General features: G+C 46.5%; 1 protein-coding gene across 1 annotated transcript in view; it reads left to right on the forward strand.

Moving 5' to 3' along the window:
- The window catches only part of sidt2 (SID1 transmembrane family, member 2), a 57,940-nt gene that overhangs the window by 33,235 nt on the left and 4,527 nt on the right, over positions 1-20,178 (forward strand). The window contains exons 11-25 of the mRNA XM_055660603.1: positions 75-146; positions 1,308-1,379; positions 2,864-2,979; positions 3,796-3,869; positions 5,635-5,701; positions 9,241-9,314; positions 10,307-10,430; positions 11,867-11,984; positions 13,026-13,162; positions 14,435-14,543; positions 15,262-15,338; positions 16,231-16,277; positions 16,560-16,665; positions 17,027-17,137; positions 18,349-18,462. Coding sequence (XP_055516578.1) covers positions 75-146; positions 1,308-1,379; positions 2,864-2,979; positions 3,796-3,869; positions 5,635-5,701; positions 9,241-9,314; positions 10,307-10,430; positions 11,867-11,984; positions 13,026-13,162; positions 14,435-14,543; positions 15,262-15,338; positions 16,231-16,277; positions 16,560-16,665; positions 17,027-17,137; positions 18,349-18,462 — 1,418 coding nt within the window. The remainder of the gene's footprint in view (positions 1-74; positions 147-1,307; positions 1,380-2,863; positions 2,980-3,795; positions 3,870-5,634; positions 5,702-9,240; positions 9,315-10,306; positions 10,431-11,866; positions 11,985-13,025; positions 13,163-14,434; positions 14,544-15,261; positions 15,339-16,230; positions 16,278-16,559; positions 16,666-17,026; positions 17,138-18,348; positions 18,463-20,178) is intronic.

Below are 20,178 nucleotides of genomic sequence, written 5' to 3' on the forward strand. Positions count from 1 at the left end.
GACAGTGTTTCCACAGAGAATTACATGTTGTCTTCCACGACTTCTTTAAAACTAGGTACTGTGTTTTATTTCAGGAGGTGGTTACAATTCCCAGAGTCCCGACCTCTACACTGGAAGTCCAGCATGTCCGAGCTACGGATCCTGTGGTAAGTCCAGCTATTGGTGACGTATGAAGGGGAACAACTGCATTGGTAAGCTAGACACCCATGGTTATTGATCCAGAGACGTGAGTTCAAATCCCCGGTGGGGAAAATGAGCGGCCAAACTTTAGCTCAGGAGATTAGATTCCTCTAACTGACCAGTCTAAAGAAGAAGCCATCGCAGTATTAGTATCCATGAAACATATTGTAAAAGTCCATCTGGAAGTCAGGTTCAAAGTCAAAGTCAATTTTATTCGTCACATGCACCCGAAGGTGCAGTGAAATTAATTTGCCAGCAGCGATACACTTAAAAATATCACACAATACACAATAGAATTTAACACAAACATCCACCACAGCATTCTTCATGTGGTGGAGGCAACAAGGTTCAGTCAGTCCTCCTCCTTTGTTCACCCGTGGTCGGGGCCATGAACCCTCTGTAGTTGCCGCTACGGGCGGCCCGATGTACAGGCCCTCTCGCCGGGATGATCAAACCTCCGACGTCGGGCCGGTCAAACACACTCCGTGGCTTGGAGTGCCCGAATCGGCATTTTCCTACCTAAGCCGCAGGAAAACTCCACGCTGCTCCTGCTGCTGAAACTCCTGTTATAATTTTCAGTTGTTCAAGAACTTAATTCAAATTATATAGTCGTACAACAATAGACAATGGACAATAGGTGCAGGAGTAGGCCATTCGGCCCTTCGAACCAGCACCGCCATTCAGTGTGATCATGGCTGATCATCCCCAATCAGTACCCCGTTCCTGCCTTCTCCCCATATCCCCTTGACTCCGCTATTTTTATGAGCCCTATCTAGCTCTCTCTTAAAAGCATCCAGAGAACCGGCCGCCCTCTGAGGCACAGAATTCCACAGACTCACAACTCTCTGTGAGAAAAGGTGTTTCCTCGTCTCCATTCTAAATGGCTTACTCCTTATTCTTAAACTGTGGCCCCTGGTTCTGGACTCCCCCGACATCGAGAACATGTTTCCTGCCTCTAGCGTGTCCAAACTTGTAACAGGCCCTTCGGCCCAGCGTCCATGTCAAAAACATGCCTATATTATACTCGTCCCATTTGCCTGTGTTTGACTCGTATCCCTTTAACCCTTTCCTATCCATGTACCCGTCCAAGTGTCTTTTAATTCTAATCTGTCTGTTATCTGTTGCAGAGAATGGTTCCACTCTTGGCTCTGAGGCCATTACAGACAGCATGGAGTCCGATTCTACGTACGGCTACATGGGTAAGGTGACAACTGCTTCCCACACCAGCGCACGTCCATAAGTCGTAGGAGCAGAGTTAGACCATTCGGCCCCTCGAGAATACTGTGCCATTCAATCCCGGCTGATCAATCTCTCCGTCTCAACCCCATTCTCCTGCCTTCTCCGCATAACCCTTGACACCCGTACTAATCAAGAATCTGCCAATCTCTTTTTTTAAAATACCCAAAGTCTTGGCCTCCATCGTCGTCTGTGGCAATGAATTCCATAAATTCACCACCTTCTGACTAAATAAATTCCTCCTCATCTCCTTTCTATAGATACTTCCCTTTATCCTGAAGCTGTTCCCTCTGGTCATAGACTCTCCCAGCAGTGGGAATATCCTCTCCCCATCCACTCCATCCAGGCACACAACCCTATACAGACTCTAGATTAACTCTCACTGCAAGACCATCAGAGTACGTGTGGCCCTGATGTAAAGAACAATTTACAGTCTGCGGGACAAAAACATGTTGCGGCAAAAACTTCTCTTCAAACAGATGTGTTTCAAGAGTTCAACACAAAATGCCGAAGACCCTTCTTCAGACTGAAAGTCGCGGGAAAGAATGAATGAATGAATAAGTTTATTGGCCAAGTGTATTCACATACAAGGAATTTGCCTTGGTGCTCCGCCCGCATGTGACAACATGACATACAGTGACAGTTAGGAATGACACGCAAAACATAAAACATTAATAATAAAACATTATCGATTAAACATGTGAGTTGAATAAAATACCAGAGCAAAAGGAGGCTTCAGATTTTTCGTTATTGAGCAGAGCTACTGCTAGTGGAAAAAAAGCTTTATGCCTGGCTGTGGCAGCTGTGACAGTCCGGGAAACTAGAGCTATAGATGATGACGTAGAGAGATATATAACAAATGAATAAAAGACATGCCAAAGAGTAACAATGATAAAGGAAACGGGTCATTGTTATGCCCCTGTCCCACCTGGAAACCTCTGGAGACTTTGCGCCCCACCCAAGGTTTCCGTGCGGTTCCCGGAGGTTGCAGGTAGTGGAAGCAGGTCGGGAGACTGACAAAAACCTCCGGGAACCGGACGGAAACCTTGGGTGGGGCACAAAGTCTCCAGAGGTTTCCGTTCAGGTTTCCTAAGTGGGACAGGGGCATAAGCTGTAGCTCGGTGAGAACTAGGCCAGGAGTATTGGAAATCAGAAAAATTAGTTTAGTTTAGAGAGACAGCACGAAAACAGGCCCTTCGACCCGCTGAGCCCGTGCCGACCAGCGATCCCCGCACACTAACACTATCCTACACACACTAGGGACAATTTAGTATTTTACCGAAGCCAATTAATCTACAAACCTGTACGTCTTTGAGGTGTGGGAGGAAACCGGAGCACCCGGAGAAAACCCACGCCGGCCACGAGACTATATACCCTTCGCCCTTGGTCGGATCCTTGGGCTGCCATGTGTGTTTGCACCAATGTACCCTCCTCGTTGCCCTCACAGAGCGCCCCCTGGAGAACGTGATCCGCCCACGCCTCGATTCCCTCAGCTCCATCGAGGAAGACGAGTACGACACACTGGCGGACATCGACTCCGACAAAAACGTCATCAGAACCAAGGTGCGTGAGCTGAGAGGCCTTTAGCGATAGGAGCAGAATTAGAGCCGTTCGGGAATATAAATGGAAACCAGCGGATTTATTAAAGTTCCAAACTAATCAATGCCATACAAATTGTCAAAAGGTCATAGGTGATAGGAGCAGCGTCAGGCCATTCGGCCCATCAAGTCTCCTCCGCCATTCAATCGTGGCTGATCTATCTCTCCCTCTCAACCCCATTCTCCTGCCTTCCCCCCATAACCTCAGACAACCGTACTCAGCAAGAATCTATCAATCTCCGCCTTAACAATATCCATTGACTTGGCCTCCACAGCCGTCTGTGGGCGGAAAGCCGGCAGTCTCAGGAAGCAGCCGTGTAACATAAAATAACAAAAGGATAAAATAGATAAAAAGATAAAATAGATAATAGTGGCGGCACTATTAGTGGCTCTGGGGAAGAAGCTGTTGCAAAAACCTGGCCGTTCTGCTCCTTGTACTGCGATACCTTTTGCCCGAGGGCAGCAGAGTGAACAGTCCAAAAATACATTTTGTAAATGAAGGTTTATGTCAGTTTTTCACTGTAACCGCCCCTCCCCATTCCCCATCATCATTTACATTTTGATTCCAAATTTTAATCAAAATATCATATGTTCAAAACCTTATATGAAACCAGCAGGGTAAGTGAATGAATAATTGATTGAGTTCCTGTACAGACCAGCATTATAGGTTTCACGGGATTACATGCTGATCGATACACGCTCGCTAACACCAGGCACAATGAAAGAGCAACAAACTTTTATTTAAAAAAAAAAAAGATATTTCTCTCTTTTCCGTTTGCAGAAGTTTCTGTACGTCTCCGACCTTTCCCGGAAGGACAAGCGTGTCCTCAGTAAAAAGTACAAGATCTACTTCTGGTGAGTCAGTTCTCTGATCCGGGGAAATTGACAAACTCCTGCTAATTTCCACAGTGGACCACCAATTTTATCCTCCTCCCACCTCAAACCACAAGGACATACTTGTCATAGAGGGAGTACAGAGAAGGTTCACCAGACTGATTCCTGGGATGTCAGGACTTTCATATGAAGAAAGACTGGATAGACTCGGTTTGTATTCGCTAGAATTTAGAAGATTGAGGGGGGATCTTATAGAAACGTACAAAATTCTTAAGGGGTTGGACAGACTAGATGCAGGAAGATTGTTCCCGATGTTGGGGATGTCCAGAACAAGGGGTCACAGTTTAAGGATAAGGGGGAAATCTTTTAGGACCGAGATGAGGAAAACATTTTTCACACAGAGAGTGGTGAATCTGTGGAACTCTCTGCCACAGAGGGTAGTTGAGGCCAGTTCATTGGCTATATTTAAGAGGGAGTTAGATGTGGCCCTTGTGGCTAAAGGGATCAGGGGGTATGGAGAGAAGGCAGGTACGGGATACTGAGTTGGATGATCAGCCATGATCATATTAAATGGCGGTGCAGGCTCGAAGGGCCGAATGGCCTACTCCTGCACCTATTGTCTATGTTTCTATACAACGTTGTACGGTGAATTAGAGGCCGCAGGCCTGATTCTGATTCACTCTATAATATCAGAAGCTGACATGACACTTGGCAAGATACATGAAACATGAAATTAAAGTGTCAAGTGGAAAGGATTGGAGGTGTGCAAAGATTGGGGAGTGGGGTAGGAGGGGAGTCAGTCTACCCCATGTCAGAAGGGGGAGGAGTTGGACAGTTTGATAGCCACAAGGAAGAAGGATCTCCTGTGGCGTTCTGTGCTGCATCTTGGTGGAACCAGTCTGTTGCTGAAGGTGCTCCTCAGGTTGACCAATGTGTTATTGGAGTGGGTGAGCTGTATTGTCCAGGATGCTCCGCAGTTTGAGGAGCATCTCCCCCTCCAGGACCAACCTCCAGTGAATCCAACCCCAGGACAGAGCCAGCCTTCCTGATGAGTTTGTTGATCACGTTGGCATCTGGGTCATTGGCCCTGTTGCCCCAGCACACGGCAGCGAAGATGATGGCACTGGCTACCACCACTAGGTAAAACATCTGCAGCCTCCTACTGCAGATGTTGAAGGAGCGGAGACTTCTCAAAGAGTACCGCTGGCTCTGTCCCTTCTTGTACAGGGCCTCACTGTTCCTGGACCAGTCCAGTTTACTGTCCAGCTAAACTCCAAGCGATTCCATCCTGGGATAAATAGCTCTTTGTATCGTATTGTATTTGTACTCCTTGGTAGATCAGGTAGCAAGCACCAGTACTTCATGGTGTTCACTCTCAGGATGTTAATAGAATTTTTTTTTAAATGTTTTAAAAAATATTTTTATTAGAAGCTTGTAAAGTATAGTTACATATTATAGTAAAAAAGACTTTTCATATACATCAATCATCCCTTATTAAATTTTTCAATTGTCGATTAATTCTGCTAGTGTTTTTTTTAATATAGATAGAAAGAGAGAGAGAGAAAGAGAGAAAGAATTACACATATCAAATAAGAGAAAAGGTGCAATGAATGGCTTATAATACGTCGTTGGAGATAGGTTCGTAGATTATAAAGTATAACTTTTCATCTAATCCTGAGTTCAAGTTTCAGTTGGGTTTTCGTGCCGAGCCAATCTATCCCTTCAAATAATAATAGAATATTTTGGTGCACAGGAGTTTGTTGATCATCTTATTTTTCTGTGGCAGGAACATTGCGACGATCGCGGTTTTCTACGCCTTGCCGGTGATTCAGCTGGTGATCACGTATCAGACGGTAAGGAGCTGAATTATTCACACAACTGCAGGTCGCCCTGGCATTTGTACACTGGAGTTTAATGTTGGGACTGTGAGTCCTGGCAGTGGGCGTTGAAGGCTCTAAACATGGGTCTGTGTTAAAAGGTTTATGAATGAATGGATGATGCATGCATGAATGAATGAATGACTGAATGAATGAACGGATGAACGAACTAATGAATAAATGTATGAATAAATGATAAATGAATGATAAATGAATGAATGATAAATGAATGTATAAATGAATGGATGAATAAATGTATGAATAAATGTATGAATAAATATATGAATAAATATATGAATAAATATATGAATAAACGTATGAATAAATATATGAATAAATGTATGAATGAATGAATGATTGATTGATTAAATGAATGAACGAATGTATAAATGAATAAATGCATGATTGAATGACTGAATAAATGAATGAATAAATGTATGAATGAATGAATGAATGATTGAATGAATGAAAGGTGGATTTAAAGGTGGATTTTACAAATGGGTTAACAATGGCAGAATGACGGGTTAAAGGGCCTGTCCCACTGTACGAGGTAATCTCCCGAGTTTAAAAAAAAGATCAAACTCATGCTAAGTACATAGAATGTACGTAGCGGGTACGTCGGAGCTCGGGGATGTCTCTTAGTGGCTCGTAACGCTAACGGCAGGTACTCGGGAAACTCGGTAAGCTCGTGAAGAATTTCCAACATGTTGAAATATGTCCTCGAGAGCCCCGAGTACCTACGAGCGGCCATTACCGTAATTCTCCGCGTTCGAATCGGGGGAAACTTGGGAGATTTAGCTCGTACAGTGGGACAGGCCCTTTATCCTTCACAATCCTGTGGCAGTTATAGCGTCATACAACGTGGAAACAGGCCCTTCAGCCCATCTTGCACACACCGACCAACACGTCCCATCTATACGTGTCCCACCTGCCTGTGTTTGGCCCGTATTTCTCTAAACCTGTCCTATCCATGTATCCGTCCAAATGTCTCTTAAACGTTGCGATAGTACCTGCCTCAACTACCTCCTCCGGCAGCTCTTTCTATACACCCTCCAGCCTCTATGTGAAAAAGTTGTCTCTCAGGTTCTTCTCCCCCCTCACCTTAAATCTATGTCTCCAGGTTCCATTGCGTTATATTTTCAACAGAGGTCCCAATGATCAGAAGTGGCCGTTTTCGAGCAGACACGTAGAGGGAAAAATAGATTTCATTTTCTCTCCATATGCTGTTGTGTGGACCTCACTCGATCCACTGCAGGGCAGTGTAATCTGGTTGCAATTGAAATTGGATGTGGAGAGGATGTTTGCAGCAGTGGTCATAGCCTCGGGACCAGAGGTCAGAGCCTCAGAATAAACGGACGTACCTTCAGGAAGGAGATGAGAAGGGATTTCTTTAGCCAGAGGTCGGTGAATCTGCGGAATTCATCGCCACAGACGAGAAAATGGGAAAACTAAGAGGTGACGGAAGAGATGGCCACAGAGGCGAGAATCTTGAACGAAACACAAAGTGCTGGAGGAACTCAGGGGGTCAGGCAGCTACTGTGGAGAGAATGGACCAACCTCGTTTGGGTCAGGACTGAAAACATGTTGGTCTTGAGTGGCAGAGAAGGTGGGGGAGTGGAGTGGGTGAAACAGGAACGTCTACAATAAGTAAAATGATGTGGCCATGTGCTGGAACGGAGATGAGGAGGATTTTCCTCAGTCAGAGGATGGTGAATTGGTGGAATTCATTGCCACAGGTGGCTGTGGAGGCCAAGTCAACGGATATTTCTAAGGCAGAGATAGATAGTTTCTCGATTAGGACAGGTGTCGGGGGTTGTGAGGAGATGCCATGAAAATGGGGTTAGGATGGAGAGATAGATCAGCCGTGAATGAATGGCGGAGTAGACTTGATGGGCCGAATGGCCTAATTCTGCTCCTATCGCTTATGTACGACTGAGCAGGCCAGGACACACAACCTGGAGCGGAGAAACGTGGGGAGGGAAGTGAGAAGCATAAATGGCCGGTCTGATACAGACATAAAAATGGGCATCTGACGATTCGGATTAGGGTTAGGAAATAGCCCTTGAGAAACACCCGGTGGTTTTATGAGGATGTAATGGGTTGTCAAGATAAGGGACGTGGCATCATTGGAGTTGCAGAAAGTGTCTGACAATGACCACTGAAATAGTTAAACTCAGTGGCGTTGCAGCGATGTAATGGGTTAGACTGAACATTGACAAACAGGCAGGCAAATGATAACATGATAAATGGTCTGTATTGTGTGGCAGGCAGTATTTAGATGGCACTGAAGCCTCGAGCCTCAGCTATTTAGAGTGTACATTACTGATAGGACTGAGGTTACAGGATGTTATGTCTTGAATTTTACCGATAACACTAAACCGGCAGGGACTATCAGTTGTGAGAAGGATGAAAAGAGACTTAGACTTGTGTAGGAAGGAACTGCAGATGGTGGTTAACACCAAAGATAGACACATAACACTGGAGTAACTGCGGAACAGGCAGCATCTCTGGAGAGAAGGGATGGGTGACGTTTCGGGTCGAGACCTTTCTTCAGACTGACTCTTGACTCGAGGGACTGAGCTACAGGAAGAGGTTGAGCAGGCTAGGGTTTTATTCCTTGGAGTAGAAGGTATAAAATCATGAGAGGAGTAAATGCACACAGTCTTTTGCCCAGAGTAGGGGAATCCTGAACCAATGGACATAGGTTTAAGGTGAAGGTGGACAGATTTAATGGGAACATGAGGGGAAACATTTTTTACATAAGAAGGAGGTGATTGTATGGAACAAACTGCTGGAGGAGGTAGTTGAGGCAGGTACTATCGTAATGTTTAAGAAACATTTCGACAGGTGCATGGATGGGGCAGGTTTAGAGGGATATGGGCCAAAAGCAGGCAGGTGGGACTGGTGTAGATGGGCCATGTTGGTCGGCATGGGCATATTGGGCTGAAGGGCCTGTTTCCACGCTGTATGACTTGTCCTGTGATCTGATAGTTCTGGGTCTGGTTTTTTGCAATGCTTGATCAGGGTTTGTTTCAGATTCAGATTCAATTTTAATTGTCATTGTCAGTGTACAGTACAGAGACAACAAAATGCATTTAGCATCTCCCTGGAAGAGCGACATAGCAAATGATTTGAATAAATAATAATAAGTGTCCTGGGGGGGGTGGTGATTGGCAGTCACCGAGGTACGTTGTTGAGTAGAGTGACAGCCGCCGGGAAGAAGCTGTTCCTCGACCTGCTGGTCCGGCAACGGAGAGACCTGTAGCGCCTCCCGGATGGTAGGAGGGTAAACAGTCCATGGTTGGGGTGAGAGCAGTCCTTGGCGATGCTGAGCGCCCTCCGCAGACAGCGCTTGCGTTGGACAGACTCAATGGAGGGGAGCGAGGAACCGGTGATGCGTTGGGCAATTTCTCACGTTGTCTGGGATTGTGGAGAGTTGAGTCCCGATCGAATGATCTGATGTGTTGGGGACCAGGCAGTGGCTGAAGGACTCACTGATTGTTCCCCTCTGACAGGTTTTCAATATCACAGGGAATCAGGATATCTGTTACTACAACTTCTTGTGTGCTCATCCCTTGGGTGTGCTGAGGTGAGTGATCAAACCTGCTCTACCGCGACAAACTATTCAATGTGGTTTCCCTTTGCCCAGATAATGGTGTCACACAGAGAGAGAGAGAGAGAGGGAGAGGGAGAGGGAGGGAGAGGGAGAGAGAGAGAGGGAGAGAGAGGGAGAGGGAGAGGGAGAGGGAGAGACATCTTGCATGATAGTGACCAGAAATCCAAGCTCTTCTGAACTGGCCAGTTGTTCGTTGGCTTTGTTGTGGACAACATCACTGGGAATAGACACAGAGTCAACACTAAAACAGGCCCTTCGGCCCATCACATCCATCAAGCGTCCATCTACGTACCAGCACTTGGTCTGTAGTCTTCTGATCTTTGGTGATTCAAGTGCTAGTCTAGGTCTTATTAAAAGTTGCGACTCCATCTCCACCATTTTAGAAACATAGAAACATAGCAATTAGGTGCCGGAGTAGGCCATTCGGCCCTTCGAGCCTGCACCGCCATTTAATATGATCATGGCTGATGATCTGCCTTCTCTGGTGATCCCCTTTCAAGTGCTAGTCTAGGTCTTATTAAAAGTTGCGAGTCTCCATCTCCACCATCTTGTCCCACAGTGCGTTCTAAACTCCAATCATTCTTCTGTCCCCTCTAAATAAGTAAGTTTATTGGCCAAGTATTCACATTACAAGGATCATCCCCAATCAGTACCCCGTTCCTGCCTTCTCCCCATATCCCCTGACTCTGCTATTTTTAAGAGCCCTATCTAGCTCTCTCTTGAAAGATTGGGGACGATCAGCCATGATCGCAATGAATGGCGCTGCTGGCTCGAAGGGCCGAGTGGCCTCCTCCTGCACCTATTTTCTATGTTTCTATGACCCATTACTCCAGCACTTTGTGTCCTTTTGTGGGTTAACCAGCATCTGCAGTTCCCTGTTTCTACCCTTCGATGTGATGTTGTCTGTGCGTGAATCAGCGTGTTCATCGCAACCTCCTGGTGATTGTGTGCTCTTGTTCCAACAGTGCATTCAATAATATCCTGAGTAACCTTGGTTACCTGATGCTGGGCCTGCTGTTCCTTCTCATTGTTCTGCAGCGTGAAATCCTGCACAAACGAGCCCTGATGCGGAACGACGTCTGTGCCCTGGTATAAACCCAGTCAACCCCCCCCCCCCCCCCACCCCCCGCATGTATCTCCCACGGTTGCCGTACAATGAACAGTTTTGGGAGCCCACGAAAGGCCTGAGTAGAGTAGATGTGGAGAGGTTGCCTCCACGAGTGGGAGAGTGTAGGATGCAGAGGCCACAGCCTCGGGGTTAAAGAACGTGCCTTTAGGAAGGAGACGAGGAGGAATTTATTTAGTCAGGGTGTGGTGAATCTGTGGGATTCATTGCCACAGAAGGCCGTGGAGGTCACGTCATTGGATATTTTGAAGGCAGAGATCCGGGCAGTCACGGTGGCGCAGCGGTAGAGTTGCTGCCTTACAGCGCTCATAGCGGCGGAGACCCGAGTTCTATCCCCACCACGGAGTTTGTACAACCTCCCCGTGACCTGCGTGGGGTTTCTCCCAGCCCTTCGGTTTCCTCCCCCACTCCAAAGACGTACAGGTTTGTAGGTAAATGTAAACATTATCCTCTATCCTACATCCCTAGTGGGTGTTAATGTGCGGGGGTCGCTGGTCGGCGCGGACCCGGTGGACTGAAGGGCCTGTTTCCGTGCTGTATCTCTAAACTAAACTCAAGATAGATTCTTGATTAGTACGCGTGTCAGGGGTTATGGGGAGAAGGCAAGAGAATGGGGTTGAGAGGGAAAGATAGATCAGCCATGATTGAATGGCGGGGTAGACTTGATGGGCCAAATGGCCTAATACTGCTCCGATCACACATTAACATTGGTGTTAAGGAGGGCACGACTCCATATGCAACCACCTTTTAGTTAATGAAATGATGCCTTGTCACATTATCACTCAAATACTTCCAGCAGGAAATATCTTTGATAACTTAAAATAGTCCTTAATGAAAATGGTATGTGTATAATAGCTAAAATAGTAGGTATATAAATATCAAATAAAGCCATTAAGATTTTGTGAGTTTTAAAATGCAACTTACCCAACTTAAAGTTCTTCAGTGTGAATCAGTAACTTTAGATTTCCGTGCTGGGTGCTGTGGGTCTGCCGGTGGAAGCAATGACATTGTATCAATGACATTGGGTCAAGTATAACGATGGGAAAGTTTAAAGAGATGTGAGTCAAACGCAAACGAGGGAGTGGTTATAAAAATATCGCTGATGAATAAGGGGGATAGTTTTCCAAATAGAGTCATAGATTCACACAGTGTGGAAAGGGGCCTTTCGACCCACCAGCCCATACCGACCAACATGCCCCATCTATACTAGTCCCACCTGCCTGTGCATTGGGCCCTTGTCCCTCTAAACCTGTCCAATCCATGTACCTGTCTAAATGTTTCCTAATAGTACCTGCCTCAACTACCTCCTCCAGCGTTTCGGGCCGAAGGAGTCAAGTTGAAGTCGCCAGTGGCAGAGTTGATCTGATTTTAAGCAACATTATCTGTCTCCGACTTGCAGGAATGTGGAATCCCAAAACACTTTGGGTTATTTTACGCGATGGGGACGGCGTTGATGATGGAGGGCCTCCTCAGTGCCTGCTACCATGTCTGCCCAAACTACACCAATTTCCAGTTTGGTGAGTCTGCATTTATTTCTAATGCCTGGAGATGGTGAAGTCCAAGTCCAAGATCAACGAGCATTGGGCCCAGAACCTGGTGCTTAAGATACAGTTTGGAATGGGCACCTGGACATGCTGGGAGTGGAGGGATATGGAGCCCATGTGCAGGCGGAAGACACTAGGTTATCTTGGCATTGTGTTTGGCAAGGCCGCTATAGGGGCAAAGGCCTCTTGCTGTGTGATACTGAAGATACACAGACACAAAATGGTGGAGTAACTCAGCGGGACAGGCAGCATCTCTGGAGAGAAGGAATGGGTGACGTTTTCGGGTCAAGACCCTTCTTCAGTCTGAAGAAGGAATGGGTGACATTCCGGGTCGAGACCCAAGGGTCTCGACCCGAAACGTCACCCATTCCTTCTCTCCAGAGATGCTGCCTGTCCCGCTGAGTTACTCCAGCACTCTGTGTCTTTCTTTGGCGTAAACCAGCATCTGCAGTTCCTTCCCGCACAATGATCTCTCCACATGGGTTTCCTGGCTCAGTATCAATGGAGGAAGGTTCCCAAATGCCTGCTAAAAAACGCCCATGAAATTCCCCCTTTGATGAGTAACTAATCATATTTAAAATATTGAACCCCGCCCATGCTGTACCGTTCTATAAACGCATTTACGATATACGAGGTTGGTCCTCCGTGCCCCCTCGCGAAACTGGGAGGAATGTTGGAACACGGGCAGCTGCAGAAGCTGGGATCTGGCGCAAGGAATCAACTACTGGAGGGACTTAGTGTTGGAACAGTGAGTGTGGATGGTGGACGTTTCATGGTGGAGACCCCTGCATCAGGACCAGGTGGAGTTGCTGCCACACAGCGACAGAGACCCGGGGACTGCGGGTGCTGTCTGTGCGGAGTTTGCACGCTCTCCCCGTGACCTGCGTGGCTTGTCTCCGGCTGCGTGCTCCGGTTTCCTCCCACGCTCCAAATACAGACAGGAGACCCATTTTAATTCTTGATGGTGGAAGCTTTTCCAAGTTGTAGTCACGTCTCTTTCCGTTTGGTTGACAGACACGTCCTTCATGTACATGATAGCCGGCCTTTGCATGCTGAAACTCTACCAGAAGCGTCACCCAGATATCAACGCCAGTGCCTACTCTGCCTACGCCAGCCTTGCCTTGGTCATCTTCATCTCCGTGTTGGGAGTGGTGAGTTCCAGCCAGCACCGCCATTCAATGTGATCATGGCTGATCATCCCCAATCAGTACCCCGTTCCTGCCTTCTCCCCATATCCCCTGACTCCGCTATCTTTAAGAGCCCTATCTAGCCCTCTCTTGAAAGCATCCAGAGAACCCGCCTCCACCGCCCTCTGAGGCAGAGAATTCCACAGACTCACCACTCTCTGTGAGAAAAAGTGTTTCCTCGTCTCTGTTCTAAATGGCTTACTCCTTATTCCTAAACTGTGGTTCAGGACTCCCCCATTTTACTGTATAAAGCTTTGTGGAGATGGAGGAATGCTTTACATAAAACAAACATGCCCTGCCCATCTAGGGAACATGGTGGCATCGAGGAGCTTAACACCATCAAGGAGCAAACACCAGCCAAATAGAATAGAAGTACTACTGGGGTTCAAGAATGTCGTTCACCCCAAACCTACTCGAGAACAATTAGGACAGGCAGTAAATGTTGGCCGTGTTGACATCCAGTAAACAGTCTGAAGAAGGGTCTCGACCCGAAACGTCACCCATTCTTTCCCTCCAGAGATGCCGCCTGTCCCGCTGAGTGACCCCGGCACGTTGTGTCTATCTTCGATGTAAACCAACATCTGCAGTTCCTTCCGGCACAATAAATGTTGGGAGTTGCCTGTGACGTCAGATTCCAAGAAATAACGCCAACACATTGTAAAAGGTGGGGCGGAGAGGGGCATCGAACCAGAGGACACAGATTTACGGTGAGAGGGGCAAGATTTAATGCAGGAACCAACTGGCAACATTTTCACTAGGAGTGTGTAGGAAGGAACTGCAGATGCTGGTTTAAACAGACACAAACAGCTGGAGGAACTCAGCGGGACAGGCAGCATCTCGGGCGAAAAGGAGTAGGTGGTGTTTCAGGTCGAGACTGTTCCTCAGACTCTTACATGCATTTGCAGTTCCTTCCTACACATTTTGCCAGAGGGCACAGTTAAGGCAAATGCATATCAACATTTAAAAGACTCCGTGGATAAAAATGTTTACAGGGATATGGGCCAAACGTGGGAAAGCCGTACTAGCTTAAGATGTGGCATCTTGGTCAAAATGGACAAATTGGCCCACCGAGTCCACACCGACCAGCGATCCCCACACACTTGCACTATCCTACACACACTAGGGACAATTTACAATTTTACTGAAGCCAATTCACCTACAAATCTGTATGACTTTGGAGGGTTGAATGACTTAATGACTTCAAGTTCTCTGCTTTCTTTTTATTTTCTGTGCCAGGTCATTGGAAAGGATTACATTGTATTCTGGGCAGTTTTCTCCTTCATTCACATATTGGCCACACTGCTGCTCAGCATACAGCTCTATTACGTGGGTCGCTGGAAACTGGGTAAGTATCGACCCTGTCTAAACTGAATTGAATTGAATTGAATTGAATTGAATTGAATTGAATTGAATTGAATTTCCTTTATTGTCATTCAGACCTTACGGTCTGAACGAAATTTCGTGCCTGCAGTCATACATACAATGATACAATAATAACAACAATAAACACAAATTAACTTCCACCACAGTGAGTCCTCCAAACACCTCCTCACTGTGGTGGAGGCAAAAATCTGTGCGAAAAGCTATAGTCCCTGCCTCAACTACCTCCTCCGGTATCTCGTTCCATACACCCACCTCACATTTTTCAATGAAAAATATACCCCTCAGATTCCTATTAAATCTTTCCCCCCTCACCTTTTTTTTCCTCTCAATTCCCCTACTCTGTGCGGTCTCTGTTTCACTGCCAAAGAGGAACAAAGGCCCGCGGGTTTAGTGGAGACACCAACGCGATGAGATAGACCTAAGATAGACACAAAATGCTGGAGTAACTCAGCGGGACAGGCAGCATCTCTGGAGATAAGGAAATTAAAACGTCACCCATTCCTTCTCTCCAGAGATGCTGCCTGACCCACTGAGTTACTCCAGCATTTTGTATCTATCTTCAGTTTAAACCAGCATCTGCAGTTCCTTCCTACACTATGACTTTTGACCTGTTTGTATGCCGGTTCTCTATGGTTTTGTTGATAGGGAAGATTTTAAACAGTGCATCTTTCCTTTTACAGATGTAGGGATATGCAGAAGGATTATTCGTGTAATTTATTCTGACCACATCAGGCAATGCAGTGGACCTGCTTATATAGTAAGTGCCCTCTAAATGGTTTACCATCACAGCTGTAATCTCCCGTTTTACAGTCACAGAGTGATACAGTGTGGAAACAGGCCCTTCAGCCCACCTTGCCCATACCGGCCAACATAGCTCATCCATGCTAGTCCCACCTGCCTGTGTTTGTACCATATCCCTCTAAACCCGTCCTATCCATGTACCTGTCTAAGTGTTTTTTAAACATTATGACCAGACCTGCCTCAACGGCCTCCTCATAGTCACTGAGACATGGGACTTTTAAAGTGGAGATTGACAGGTTCTGGGTGCCTAAGGTTACGGGGAGAAGGCAGGAGAATGGGGTTGAGAAGGAAAGATGGATCAGCCATGATTGAATGACGGAGTCGACTCAATGGGCCGAATGGTTTCATTCTGCTCCTGTGACCCATTATGACAGTCATATAGGCTGGTGACAAGCAAAACACTGCTGGAAGAAATCAGTGGGTCAGGCAACATCAGAGGAGGCAAATAGACAGATTACATTTCAGGTCGGGACCCTTCTTCAGACGGATGGAGTCGAGGGGTCCTTGGCTGGTAGAGAGAGGTGAAGGGAAGGGATGGGGCAAGAGTCAGAGGAGGATGCAGGTGAGGGGGGTCCAGGTGAGGGGGACCCAGGTGAGGGGGGTCCAGGTGAGGGGGGACCCAGGTGTGAGGGGGACCCAGGTGAGGGGGAGGGGTCCAGGTGTCAGGTGAGGGGGGTCCAGGTGGGGGACCCAGGTGAGGGGGACCCAGGTGAGGGGGGTCCAGGTGAGGGGGACCCAGGTGAGGGGGGGCACAGGTGAGGGGGGGGGTGAGGGCGGGTCCAGGTGGGGGGGGGGGGGGGGGGTGACAAGGGAGGGTTTACTAAAGGCCATTGTCTTTTTGCTCTCAGGATCGGATGGTGTTGCTGATCATGGGGAACATTGTGAACTGGTCATTGTGAGTATTAGAGTGCTCCCCCTCCCCTGACTCACGCCCGCCCGCCCACCTGAATCCCCCCCAGACCTGGGCAACGTGTTTAACTGAGACTGGTGCATACAAACATAGAAGATAGGAGCAGGAGTAGGCCATTCGACCCTTCGAGCCAGCACCGCCATCCATTATGATCCTGGCTGGTCATTCCAAAATCAGTACCCCGTTCCTGCTTTTTCCCCATAAGCTAAATGCTAAATTGAATACTCCTGGCCTGACCCGGGACTAACTGATGGGTTTATTTTTCAGAGCTGCATACGGACTTATTCTGAGGCCGAAGGATTTTGCCTCCTACTTGCTGGCAATTGGGATCTGCAACCTGCTGCTGTATTTTGCATTTTACATCATCATGAAGGTAATAGCACTGATTTAGTTTATTGTCACGTGTACCAAGGTACAGTCAGTGGAAAGATAATACATGATTACAATTGGGTCGGGGGGATTATGGGGTCGGGTCGGGGGTTATGGGAAGAAGGCAGGAGAATGGGGTTAGGAGGGAGAGATAGATCAGCCACGATTGAATGGTGGAGTAGACTTAATGGGCCGAATGGCCTAATTCTGCTCCTATCACTTCTGACCTTCTGACCATTCACGCTGTACAGACACGATAAGGGAATAACGTTTAGTACAAGCTAAAGCCAGTAAAGTCCAATCAAAGACAGTCTGAGGGGTAGACGTTGCTGGGCTTTTCATGGCTGTTTGCTCTTGGTCCCCAGTTGCGGAGTGGTGAACGGATTCGAGCCATTCCACTGATCTGCATCATCTGTACGGCGGTGGTCTGGGGATTCGCTCTCTTCTTCTTCTTCCAGGGTCTCAGCACATGGCAGGTAAGGGGCATTGATCTGGTTAAATTTAAGACTGCGCAAATCATGTACAAAGCAAGAAATCATTTACTTCCAAGAAATATACAAAAACTGTTTATGGAAAGACAGGGTGGGTATAATTTGAGAGGGGAACATAATTAAAAAAAACTCAATGTCAGAACAACTCTTAAAAGTATGTGCATAGCAATCTGTTGTGTGAATTTGTGGAATGGTCTGGAACAGGAGATAAAACTTAGCACAAACATAATTCAGTTTAAAATGATGTACAAAAACACTTGTTTAAAAGGATATTGGGATGAGGATAGGTGATTGTGATATTTGTTATACTGATTGTATTGGGAAGGGTGACTATAGAGTGATGGGTTGTACATATGACTAAGATATTGTATAGTATCTGCGGCTTTTTTATTTTCTTTTTCTTTTTTGTATGGCTTTGTAAATATTTGATTAGTGTTCAAATGTAAATAATTTGGTGTACATATAGTGGCTGGTGTACATATAGCTGCTAAATTTGTATGAGATAATTACAAGCAGTTGAATAAGGGGTGGGAATTAATCAGCTTTGGCTTCTTCCTGCTCCTTTTCGGACACGTATGATTTAATTTATTTATAGATATTGTTTATGACACTTTATAAATATTTGTGTTTTGTTTTTTTGTACGCTGTTTCACATTTGCTTTTTATTCTTTCATTCTGTCCGAAATAAATATCTAATAAATTAAAAAAATTGTTAGTTTGTAATTTTAGAGATGGGGCCAGTTTCCTTGCTACATCTCTAAATTCTAAAGTAATGTCTATGCTGCTGTTGTTATTTAATTGTAGAATCTATAATAATAGCCCTGTCCCACGGTACGAGTTCATTCCAAGAGCTCTCCCGAGTTTAAAAAAAAAGAAACCCGTGATAAGCACGGAGAATGAACGTAGCGGGTACGTCGGAGCTCGGGGACTTCTCTTAGCGGCTCGTAACGCTAACGGCAGGTACTCGGGAAGACTCGCTAACGGCAGGTAAGCACGGGAAGATTCGTGAAGATTTTTCAACATGATGAAAAATGTCCACGAGAGCCCCGAGTACCGACGAGCGGCCATTACCGTAAATCTCCGAGTTCGAATCAGGGCAAACTCGGGAGAACTCTTGGAATGAACTCGTACCGTGGGACAGGGGTTTAACAATTCAACATTCTGAATAAACGTCTGCTTTCTTTCCCAATGTGAAGAAAACGCCGGCAGAATCCCGGGAGCACAACAGAGACTGCATCCTGCTCGAATTCTTTGACGATCATGACATTTGGCATTTTTTGTCCTCCATAGCACTATTCGGATCTTTCCTTGTGAGTAAACTTCTCCATTGGCTCGTTGTTTTATCATTAATGTTTTATTATTATTAATGTTTAGTGTTTTCTGAGTCATTCGTAACTGTCACTGTATGTCATGTTGTTTCCTTGTATGTGAATACTTGGCCAATAAACTTACTTACTTACTTGTTCCACCGAGATCAGAACCACCTCTCCAGATCATCCTCGTTTGTCTCATAGTCAAATTTTAGTCCGGCATTGCACCAAGTTAAAAGGTTCCGTTCAGTTTTGTTTATTGTCACATGTTCCAAAGTACAGTGGAAAATTTTTGTTACGTGCTAACAAAGGCTAGCGGAAGGACAGTACCTGATCGCAATCAAGCTACAGTATTTACAGTGTACAGATACATGATAAGAGAATAGAGGAGATTAAGAAGACCATAGTCGGGATTCAAGAGTGTGGAACGATTGTAATATGTGATTGTAGATCTGCTTCTGGGGCCAGCGCTCAGATAGTCGCCCGTGTCGGTGCTTTGTAGTTGAATTGTTGATGCAAATCTTTTAACTGCCTCTTTTTAACTGTCATAGCCTCAGAATAAAAGGATAGAAACATAGAAAATAGGTGCAGGAGTAGGCCATTCGGCCCTTCGAGCCTGCACCACCATTCAATATGATCATGGCTGATCATCCAACTCAGTATCCTGTACCTACCTTCTCTCCATACCCCCCGATCCCTCTAGCCACAAGGTCCACATCTAGCTCCCTCTTAAATATAGCCAATGAACTGGCCTCAACTGCCTCTGTGGCAGAAAGGATTTACCTTTAGAAAGGAGATGAGAAGGAATGTAACGGCACCAAACGTGGTGTATAAACAGTTGCTTTATTCAGACATAATAGGTTCAGAATACACACACGTTTGGTCCACTAACATATTGTCAATGCTGCTGCAGCTGAGCGAAGGTGTTGGCTCGAGCTCACATACCTGTCGACTCACGATCTCCAGGTGAGATCTGCTTAAGTACCAGGACACTCCCCTTAACCCATGACGTCATCTGACAACCCTGGTAACCACTTACGACGGTTCGACCGTGAGTGGTCTGACCATCAGGTGGCGCCACAGGAATTTCTTTAGTCAAAGGGTGGTGAATCTGTGGAATTCATTGTCACACATGTCTGTGGAGGCCAAATAAATAAATATTTTTTAAGTACCTTGATTCAGTCCTATTTCCCCCCCCCCCCCTCCGTCCATTCCCTTCCAACCTACCTAGGAGACTCCCCACATGCCGGTAGAGTTGCTGCCCTACAGCGCCAGAGACCCGGGTTCGATCCTGGCTAGGGGGGTGATGTCTGTGCGGAGTCTGTACATTCTCCCCGTGACCTGCGTGGTTTTTCTTCGGGAGCTGCAGTTTGATCCCACACTCCAAAGGCGTACGGGTTTGTAGGTGAATTGGCTTCCGTCAAGTGTAAATTGTCCCTAGTCATTAGGATTATGCTGGTGTACGGGGTGATCGCTGGTCAGCGCGGACTCGATGGGCCGAGGGGACCTGTTTCCACACTGTATCTCTAAAGCCTTCAAAAACGTTCATTGCCCAAGCCCCTGTTGTCTCATCTTTACCATGGACGTCCAATCCCTTTGCTGCTCCAACCCCCACCAGTAAGGTCTCAAGGCCCTCCAGTTATTAACTTAATCTTAACAGAGATTTAAGGGCCTGTCCCCCTGTACGAGCTAATTCAAGAGTTCTCCCCGATTCGA

The sequence above is a fragment of the Leucoraja erinacea genome, chromosome 32 (genome assembly GCF_028641065.1).
Source record: "Leucoraja erinacea ecotype New England chromosome 32, Leri_hhj_1, whole genome shotgun sequence".
NCBI lineage: Eukaryota > Metazoa > Chordata > Chondrichthyes > Rajiformes > Rajidae > Leucoraja > Leucoraja erinaceus.